The sequence below is a fragment of the Arachis stenosperma genome, chromosome 3 (genome assembly GCF_014773155.1).
Source record: "Arachis stenosperma cultivar V10309 chromosome 3, arast.V10309.gnm1.PFL2, whole genome shotgun sequence".
In the NCBI taxonomy this organism is placed as follows: domain Eukaryota; kingdom Viridiplantae; phylum Streptophyta; class Magnoliopsida; order Fabales; family Fabaceae; genus Arachis; species Arachis stenosperma.
This window is the reverse complement of record NC_080379.1, coordinates 166,275,903-166,286,059: the sequence shown is the minus strand read 5'-3', so window position 1 is coordinate 166,286,059 and position 10,157 is coordinate 166,275,903. Positions and strand designations below refer to the sequence as shown.

At 37.1% G+C, this 10,157-nt stretch overlaps 2 protein-coding genes across 2 annotated transcripts; one reads left to right on the top strand and one right to left on the bottom strand.

Moving 5' to 3' along the window:
• The first annotated feature begins 952 nt into the window (after window positions 1-952).
• LOC130968403 (ras-related protein Rab11A) lies at window positions 953-3,157 on the top strand. The gene is made up of 2 exons (XM_057893655.1): window positions 953-1,461; window positions 2,543-3,157. Exons 1-2 carry the CDS (start codon window positions 1,223-1,225, stop codon window positions 2,988-2,990), a joined length of 687 nt encoding a protein of 228 aa, XP_057749638.1. The 5' UTR covers window positions 953-1,222; the 3' UTR covers window positions 2,991-3,157.
• Window positions 3,158-3,558: 401 nt separating this feature from the next.
• On the bottom strand, window positions 3,559-9,589 carry LOC130968588 (uncharacterized). The gene is made up of 14 exons (XM_057893939.1): window positions 9,190-9,589; window positions 9,030-9,096; window positions 8,802-8,923; window positions 8,626-8,692; window positions 8,481-8,529; window positions 8,278-8,363; window positions 7,847-8,097; window positions 7,696-7,751; window positions 6,997-7,082; window positions 6,506-6,598; window positions 5,584-5,908; window positions 4,800-5,320; window positions 4,152-4,386; window positions 3,559-4,063 (listed from the first exon to the last, which is right to left on the bottom strand). Exons 1-14 carry the CDS (start codon window positions 9,483-9,485, stop codon window positions 3,786-3,788), a joined length of 2,532 nt encoding a protein of 843 aa, XP_057749922.1. The 5' UTR covers window positions 9,486-9,589; the 3' UTR covers window positions 3,559-3,785.
• Between the last annotated feature and the right edge of the window lie 568 nt (window positions 9,590-10,157).

Genomic DNA, 10,157 nt, shown 5'->3' with positions numbered 1-10,157 from the left:
CCTCTAAGCTCTCTGTATAATGATTAAACTAATTTGTGAAATATTCATAATATTTTGCGTACATTAAAATAAAAAAAATTTAAAATTTCAGACATAAAATATAATTTAATAATTAAATAAATCAAATTAAATTAAAAATTTTGAAAATATAAACTCAAATTTTTTAAATAACACCTAAACTCTTAACGAACATTTAAAGTATATATTAATATTAAATTAAAATTTAAAGTACGTATTAATATTAAATGAAATTATCACAAAAAAAAAAATGAAATTGTAACTTTCTGCTTACCCAGAGATGAATTGGATCACCTGTGGTCAGCACCGCAAGAAGCGAATACGATTGGCCAATCAGACAACTCACCCGAGACATACGCAAACGCACTACGCACACACAACACTGGCGCTTTTTGACACTCAACACTGCGAAACTACAGCTGTCCCCAACTATTTTCCCTGTTCAATTTCTAAATTTTCCATTTATCAATTATCATTCATCATTAAAACCTATATTATTTAAAATGAGAATTAGATCCTCTACAGCCACCCTCACTTCCCTCTTCAATGCACACCCATCTTTATTTCGCCACTTGTCACTCAAAAGTCAAAACACCGGTTCCTTTCGCTAGCCTGGCACTTCTCATTGGCTGGGTAATACACTAATACACACATGTTCGTTCTGGACTCGTTCGTGCGCATGTCTTGTGTTCCTTTCCCCACAGTAATAATCCCCTTCGCAATTATTTAGACTATTAAACTATCATTATAAAATTCCAGTAATTAGATTGACAGAGTATAAAGATGTTTGCTCGAATATCTTCGTATAATAATTTAAATTTAATTCACCATCCTTTTTAATCATAAACATTCTTAGGACAAGTCGTTAAGTTTCTTAAATCTTAACCCATATATTAAAGATAAAATTTCACCGTTATTTTAGATGTTTGCTTGTTCTTAAAACTTAAAAAGGACATAGGGAAAAAAAATCGGGTTTGATTTTATGAAAGAAAAGGCCAAAAACGAAAAAAGAGTCTCACCTTTCAAGAGATCCATCCGATTATTGAGCACATATAAATATAATATAAATCCATTTGTTGCTATAATTTTTGAAGTAGAAAGAAAGAGACAGTGATTATAAGAACTAAGATACACTACAGTAGAAGAAGAGGCAAAGAAAGCAGAGAGAAATATCTTGATCTCTGTGTGAGAAAGTTTGTTGAAAATGGCGAGTGGTGGAGGTGGTGGTTATGGAGATGGAAACCAGAAAATAGACTATGTGTTCAAGGTGGTGCTGATTGGTGACTCAGCGGTTGGAAAATCGCAGATACTTGCACGGTTCGCGAGGAACGAGTTCAGCTTGGACTCCAAGTCCACCATCGGAGTTGAATTCCAGACGCGAACTCTCGTCATCGATCATAAGAGCGTCAAGGCTCAGATCTGGGACACTGCTGGTCAAGAACGGTAATATTTGCTTCTCTAACTACTTTTTTTCAACTGTATGATTGCGTATATGGTGTTGCTTTGATGCTGTTGAATCTGTTATTTTTTCCTTGAGAAATAGTTGTTGTGACTGCCGTTGATGCGTGATCTGATCGTTATTTCAAAGGATCGAGTTGTTTGAGTAAGGTTACTGAGCTGGATCTACTGTAGGTTTTCAAAATTGAAGCTCAATGATGTGGTGATTCTGATCATTGTTGTTAACCTTAGCTTAGCTACTTATTAGTGTTTGAAATTTGAATTGCGGTTTTGAATGTTTTTATGCATTTCAACTTGATGCCATTGATGTCCAGTGTTTTTGGTGTTACTGTTTATCCTTTATCGGTTACCCGAGAATCTTCATCTCACGATGTTCCTAACTTCCTATAGTTAAGTATATGTTAGCGTTGGTGGTTTAGCTGATTGGTGATTATCGAATAATGCGCCAAAAGGAATCACTGGGAAGAAAAAAGGGGACGAGTTTGGTTATTGCAGATAGTAAAGCCAACCTACTAGGCAGATTCTCCGGAGATTACCGAGGTCATGGTTGATTGTTTATGTCTGCATTTATGTGGAGGACAACATGGCTGTGTTTTGGTGATTATTAAATATACTCTGTTACTTGCATTTTCCCTCTTGGGTTGTGATTGTGACACTTTGATGAGATTTGAAAAATTCAAGGTTTGCCAGTTATACATTTAGGAATTCTAAACCTTCTGTTGGAGAACTAGAAGGTACTAGGGCTACTCACCGGGACATGTTGAATACCCTTGTGTTTCTAGCACAGATTTAGGAACATAACACGCATGCATAGTTTTGGCAATCTTTTGGGAGGGTATTCAAGTTGATATTTCATATAGCATCGTTACATGGTTTTTGGATCATTAATCACATGGGTTTTGCTGTGATCTAAGGCCACACGGGTTCTTTAGGTGGTCACAAACATAGAATCTTATTCTTTTCTGGACATCATCAATTGAAATTTTCTTATTTTTCATTTAGGGTAAGCGGTAAGTTAAATGCTAGATTGCAGCTTGCCCTGATATTTCATTATTTAATCGTGCAGATACAGAGCTGTTACAAGTGCATACTACAGGGGTGCTGTTGGGGCAATGTTGGTTTATGACATAACCAAACGTCAGACCTTTGAACACATCCCCCGGTGGCTGGAAGAACTGCGCAACCATGCCGACAAGAATATAGTCATCATTCTTATAGGAAACAAAAGTGATCTTCAGAGTCAGCGGGATGTCCCCACCGAAGATGCAAAAGAATTTGCCGAGAAAGAAGGCTTGTTTTTCTTGGAGACCTCGGCTCTGGAATCAACAAATGTTGAAACAGCCTTCATGACTGTCCTGACAGAAATCTACAACATTGTCAACAAGAAGACCCTAGCTGCGGACGAAAGTCAAGGAAATGGGAACCCCGCATCTTTGGCTGGCAAGAAGATTATTATTCCTGGCCCTGCACAGGAAATCCCAGCTAAAAAGACCATGTGTTGTCAGTCTTCCTGAGTTTTAGTGTTTGAATTTAGCAGATTTCGTGGTTTGATGATCTTATTACCAATTTTTAAAGGTTTGGCACATTTACTATTGTAAAATTATTCAATTTAATTTGCATGGGTTTCAGTAAAACTATAGGTAGATTCAAATTGCTGGGCAAAATATCCCATGATATTCAATTAATTAATTGTTGGGGGCTCGAAACGTCAGCGCATGTGAAATACTGAAATTTGATGGCTCGGTGCTCAATTGTGCCTATATAAGCCCTTCACTTATGAAATTGATGAACCTTTTTATAAAAAAAAAAAAAAACCAAATGAGCATCAGAATTTATTATTTTATCTAATTATTAATTCAATTTTTTTAATTTAATAATTCAATAATATATTTTATCTTATTTTTAAACGTAAATAACTAACTAATCATCAAAGACAATAAATTTTGATTATTTTTTAACATTTTTCTTTATAAATATAAAATTTACAAGACCAGCATTACGAGCATATAAGACTTGACATGGGCCTTCCTTCCAGGATTAAACAAGATTTGCTATATGGGCAAATATATATGTACCAATCGATTGAGAAAAAAAATGAGAGAGAGATCCATCTAACTAATAATCTCGATGCGTTAACAACAAAGTTTCCTATAACTGTAATCCTTAAAAGCTATAGATTATACTGATACAAATGTGAATTGAAGATTGTGGATTTGTTTGAAAGTACAAAGGCTAACTAAAATAAACAGCTAAATCATCTTTCACGTTTTGTGGATGATCGGAAAACATTCCATAACTGCTGTTCGAACCTAGTAATAAATATCCGTCAACCTGTCACTTTTAACCTCAGTAACAGCAATAGCATCACCATCAATCTTACCATTCAACTCCCCTTCCCCATCAATGGAAGATTTGACCACATGCACTGACGAGCCATTTTCTGAACCTAGCCGTATTGCAAGCCTTTCAAGCAGTTCTTGGCAGTCCATTGCGGTAACCATCACATTCAATCTTGACCTACCCTTCCAGCATCCAATTGCAATTGTTGAGTCATCTACTTGGATGGGCTCTGTGCCAACCTCGTTCCCTGTAGAAGAGGAAAATATCAAAGTAAATCAACATCTATGTCGAAGGGTTTTTAACCTTATCTAAAAGCCTGAGGATGGTGACAATACCTTTACCCAAAATTAGTACACAACAACCTGGCATTAGGCTTGCAGCCTTTTTACCAAACTCGGCATCAGCAAAATCTTCAAATTTTACATCTTTATTCTCAAGAAGATGCTTGAAGTCTACAGGAGATGCACGCAGAATCTGTTTTGTTATGTGTGGGAGAATGAGAGGCAGTCCTTCAGATGATATCCGGAAAGAACATGGTGCAGAGCTACCTTGTCGTGCTGATTGTCTTTCCTGTATGATGAGGGCAGGTATATATCAATTATTCCAAAGAAATAATTCTTTTTCTTTTCACTTATTAAAGAAGTTAGTTCCTTTCTAAGCAATAAATATTTCTAACTACAAGGGATGGGTTCACAATGCTATTTGGATGTGGAACAAACTCCTACATGGGGATTGGCTTGGCGTAACCAAGTAACCATATTGGTGCCACCCCCTAATATCATATTTTAAATGTATTATTATTATCATTATCATTATCATTATCATATTTTAAATGTATTATTATTATCATTATCATTATCATATCATTATCATTAGTTGCATTTAAAATTTGGAGCATGGGTGGTAAGCAAATCAACCACATTAAATAATAATAAACAGCAAAACATCACCAATATTTCTTGATTGACAATAAATATACTTACAAACATCTTCAGACCGACAGAAGTTATTTTAAGCTGCTGCCCAACTAAGTAGTTCAACTCAAGAACATCCTTGACTGACTTGGAGACATAGTAAATTCTTTTCACGTGACTTGCATCTTCATTTCTTGTAACAAGATGACCATCAAATGGAAAATGCTCATCGATCCCATAAAAATCCTTTATATTATTAACAATTGCTTCACTTTTGAAAAAGACAACAGGATCAACACCTCTCCATTTTCCTTGAATTTGCAGCTTTCTTTTTCCAGGAACCTTGGTCATGTTCTCTACATTATGGGCTTCCTGTGTTTCCTTGGAATTCTTTTCTTCACATGTGACAGGGCTAACTTCCACATCTATTGCAGGGGGTTCATGGCCATTTACGTTTTCTTCTGGAACTGTTTCAAGGACAGCTTGTGCACTTTCTAAGGAATCAACCTGCAACAGTCGTTCACCCTCAAGAGTGTTTAATGGTTCCGCACATGGCTTACTAATTCGTTTTTTGGTTTTCTCCGGAATTGCTGCAAGAAAGAAACAATCAATCAGAAACCTATCGTGGTAAGCAAAAGTCTTTGTTGATGAAAATGAATACGAGGCAGAAATGACAACCAGAAAAACATGTCATTTCCATGTTAGCCAGCACTGCCAATTACCTTCTTACAGTGTGTGAGTGTGTGTGTGTGTGTGTGTGTGTGTGTGTGTGTGTGTGTGTGTGAGAGAGAGAGAGAGAGAGAGAGAGAGAGAGAGAGAGAGAGAGAGAGAGAGAGAGTATCACACAATCTACCTGGCAAAGGAGAAACTTTTTGCAGTACAGCAATGAAGAAGGCTCCAGTGTTCTGATCATGAGGAACTATCCTCATACAATGCTCTAGAGGGAAATCAGAAACCTCAGCAGATTCAGGCACCACAGAATTAACCATTTCTTGAACACCATCTTCAGAATTTTCACCAACACCATCAGTAACATCATATCCCATTTCAACATTACAATCAGTGTCAACAGATTCATGAAAGCTGCTGCCAGAAGGAAACATACTAGCAAGAGCTATACTCCTACGATATTTAGGGACATCTTTGTAAGACGCCAACCAAGTGCCCTTATCATATACCTGCATTCCCAAAATGGTAAGGCTTCACAACGTTATAAATGCAAACTATTGAAAATCAAGATCAAACCATTCTATTTTTGAAGCCACAAGTTGAATTCACATACAGAAACCAATAGCACAAGTGTTCAAATTATATGAAGATACAAATTTTCTGTGCAGAAAGCTTGAAGCATTATTCTTTGCCATGCACATGAATATGGAAATAACCAGATCAACATCCAACTCATGTTTAAAAATAAAGCATTCACTACAGCCTCATTCTCATTTCTTATCATTCCAAGACCAAACAGCAAGAAGTAACATCTGTAGTTGATGAAACATACATTTCAGCCAAGATGTCTCATGAGTTGGAAAAGACGTTGAGGTTGCATAAATTTTTTACCCAAACCCACAATTTTCCTTCAAAACCCTTCAGGTTGTCACATCACTTGACATAGGAGGGTCTATCTTCCTCAATCTAGACTCTAGAGAGGTGAGATACTTGCAAAAACTTAGGGGATTAGCAGCACTAGTAGATTTAATATTTGTTTCTTAGTGTTACATGCATACCAAAACTCTAGTTTCTCAAAAAAAAAAAATGTCACAGCAAACACAAACCTTCCATGTCTTGAGACCAGGGCGACGGATAAGTTTGGGAACCTCACTAGATACATCAACAAGTTTAACAGACCCACCACATCTCCGCAAGACCTGAAATACAATAGAAACGGAAAAAGAATTAGCTGGAGCTACTTACCATATAAAATTAATTGACAGTAAGGAATGGCCAAGTGTTTGTAACAGCTAGCATGCCACTTGCTTTCCTAGGTATTTAGCAATTGCCACTTATATTTAGAGCTTTAGCCTTTAGATGCAGTGCACTTGCTTTCATAGATCTTTAAATCACATTTTCAAATGTTGAGAAAATGCTATAAAAATTGATCTATGATGTCCATAAATTTAGCATTTAATTAAATAATTAAGCCAATGGAATACACATCCACCTATCTGAAAAATTACATAGTACGACTGCAACTTAAAAATTGAAAAAACAAAAAAAAGAAAGACGAAGAAGAAGAAGAGAAGAACAGAGGATCAATAGTAGTTACCTCTGCAACCACAGCTTCATTCTCAATAGGATTCATTGAGCAAGTTGAATAAACCATTCTACCACCAACTTTAAGCAAAGATAAACCTGACAAAATCAATATAGCTGCTGAGACTGCCAAAGTATTCTTCCAATCTAAATCTCACAAACCCTAGTTCATTTTTTATATTCAGCTAATACAGTAAACATTAGTAGTTTTTTACTCCCAGTAATCTGTCTTAAAAAGTAATAGAAACAAAGCAGAAGGACAAAGCGGTTACAAACATTCCTTAGCCTAAAGTATAACGTTCATGTTCAGGTCAAAAAGCGAAAAAGGAACTTGACTAGACATGCATCACACAGGACACACTCATTCATTGCTGGTTGGATCCTTCTTGCTCCAAAAAGTAGTAAAATGTTCTCTTTCAGAGACTGTGGAAAGGAGAGCAAAACAATCTTTTATGGAGAACTTAATCAGAAAGCATCAGTAGCTTCACTCGCTCATAATGTTCCATTTATAATGGAATAAAGTAGCCCGAGTCACCATGAAAGTGTTGAAAATAATCCTAGTAGCTATGTCAGATAAGTCTAGCTGAGTTCAATTAAAATGTATGACAGACGCAGGTAGGGATGGTAACAGCACATTATCAGAAAACACAATGCAAGTCTGACAATGGCAACCTCTAAAATACACATGCTAAAGGAAACAGTCAAATAGTACCTCGCATAGCAATTATAACTTGTAGGGGGTGAAGCCCATGTCCCATCCCTGTGTTCCTGCAAAAGAGGGAAAGGGGGGGGGGGGGGGGATGTCTTACAAAAATAATACAGCAGTTAAAAGAAAGTTGAGCTGACAGAGGAATGAAAATTACCATTTCCTCCAGAGATCAGGTGCTTTACGAAGGGTACCATCCCCACTGCATGGGACATCACACAGAACACGATCAAACAATAATTGGCCTATATGCTGATCTGGCTCCATCACTTCATGGTTTCTATTTAAACGGCATCCTGGAAAGTTCTGGGCTTCATGATTAGTGACAATAAGGTTGGCTGTGCACATGCGTTTCGTTTGGTGTATAAGAAGATTACATCTTTGGACATCAAGATCATTTGCTATAACCTAATTAAGAAAGACACAAAAACAAATTATGCATATGCCATTTGCCCAATCAGGACAGATCAAATCATATAAGTCTAGCAAATCAAATAAGATGTTGTTAATCATTAACTACCAATGATAATGAAAAGTAAAAACAATGAATTAACAACAAAGAAGCATTTAACTAAAAAGAACACATACCACTCCGGCAGGTAGTGATCCTACTTTAGTTGACTGATGAATAATCTCGAGCAATTGGAAAGTTTTTGAACCTGGTGCAGCACACACTGAACAAAAGCAAGGAGATAGATTATAACAATCAAAAGTTTCAGTCCATATTATGTAAATAAAAATAGTGATGGTAAAAACAACAAAGAGTACTTGGTATCCTAGAAGTTGCTTACTGTCAAGAACAAAATGATCAGGGTGCACATCCAAGAAGAGGGGAGGCACCTGTATTGCAAAAAAAGCATTAGTATGACAGTAGTTAAACCATTCAGAACTCCAAAAATAAAAGAAAAGATCAAAATAGTTTTTGAAATGACCTACCATACTAACAGCTTCTTGTCTTGTAATGTTTCCAATTTCATTTTCTAGCTTTAAGAATTCGTGGAAGCTGCAAGATCGTAAATGAATAATCAACGACAACTAAATACTGACTAGATTCTACTAATACAAAACCCTCAGATTCAGATACAAGTCGTAGATGAACACAATCGACATACCGCTCAAGTGTTTGATTCTTCCTGAGCTGCATCCTAGAAAAATTGGAATGCCAAGCAAAGTTTCCAGGATACCAAGGCAAAGGTCTAATAGCCTCAGTCTCACTCTCAACCCCTTCGGCAACCTAGAAACAACACAAGCCACAACCAAAAACGATTAAGAAAAAAAAGAAAGAAAGAACAACGACGCAATGGATAGAACAATAGCAGCGGATATTGCATGTAGCGTACCTCATCGCGAAGAGAATGGACGAAGTCATTCTCGAGTTGCGAGCGAATGTCGTCGGAGAACTGGCTACTGTAATCAGAAAAACATAGCAATTCCCATTTCAAGAAGTTTTGGAGAGCCGGGATTGGAAATGAGAAGAGAGAGAGTTTGAGTGTTATTTACCTGGAATTGATTCGGAAGGTAGCGGGCAAGGGAGTTCTAAGAACAGAGACGAACTGATCCCACTCGGTGGTTTCGACTATGCATTGGCCCTTGTAGTAGGCATCGAAGGACGCGTTTTCAGTGGCGAACGGAGTCCACGTAGGATTGGGATTGGGATTGGGATCGTTAGGGTCGTTGGAGGGAGCGCTGCTGTTGGCGTTTGGATCGGACTTGGAACGCTTCCAGACATTGTCTCTGCTCTGACGGAAGTGTTTTCTCTGAGTGCGAGACCTGCCTCCTCTCCCGCCGCCTCCCATAACGGTCTTTGCTGCTGCTTCTTCTGCGTTCGAGTAAGAGTAGGCGAGTAACTGCTACCGAGTCTGGCTCGCGCACAACACAAGGCAGCCAATTGCGGTACTGGTTTTCCCGTAGGGTTTAGAAAATCGCGGCAACCGCTAGTGGGCGCTATTTGGGCTTTTTTCATGGACCTGTTTTTTCTTTCTAACCGAGTTAGAGCACAAACTTCCAAGCCCAAAAGTAATGTTTAGTGCTTTTTTGTTGAGGAAAAAGAGATTTAGAAACCCAAACAAGAAAAATTAAGGGTGTTTTTATTTTCTGTTTTTATTTTCAGTATTTTTTTATTTTGTAAAGAAAAAAGTGAAAAAAAGAGGTAAAAATAAGAAACATGATTTTATTGTTTTTACTTTTTTCTTCACAAAATTTAAAAAATAAAATACACTAAAAATGAAAACAAAAAATAAAAATGCAGATCAAACGCATCCTAAGAACCTATAAACTCTAAAACTTCTACTCATATCGGATGATAGAACCTGAAGAGTATCTGGCAGGGTCTTTTAAAAAATGTGAGTTTCCATGAGAAGATCCTGCCCTTTCTTAGCAAAAGATCTATGCCAGTATTAGCTTCTCTCAAGGTATGTTTCTAACCTACATGATGTAACATACTCACCAAGATCTTAATGTCTTCCAGC

What these genes read in the sequence shown, in the direction of transcription:
- LOC130968403 (XM_057893655.1), top strand. Translation starts at nt 1,223, where the DNA reads ATGGCGAGTGGTGGAGGTGGTGGTTATGGAGATGGAAACCAGAAAATA. An exon ending in GACACTGCTGGTCAAGAACG is followed by an intron (nt 1,462 to 2,542) that starts GTAATATTTGCT and finishes TTAATCGTGCAG; the next exon opens with ATACAGAGCTGTTACAAGTG.
- LOC130968588 (XM_057893939.1), bottom strand. Translation starts at nt 9,485, where the DNA reads ATGGGAGGCGGCGGGAGAGGAGGCAGGTCTCGCACTCAGAGAAAACAC. An exon ending in ACCTTCCGAATCAATTCCAG is followed by an intron (nt 9,097 to 9,189) that starts GTAAATAACACT and finishes TTCTGATTACAG; the next exon opens with TAGCCAGTTCTCCGACGACA. An exon ending in AAGAATCAAACACTTGAGCG is followed by an intron (nt 8,693 to 8,801) that starts GTATGTCGATTG and finishes ACGATCTTGCAG; the next exon opens with CTTCCACGAATTCTTAAAGC.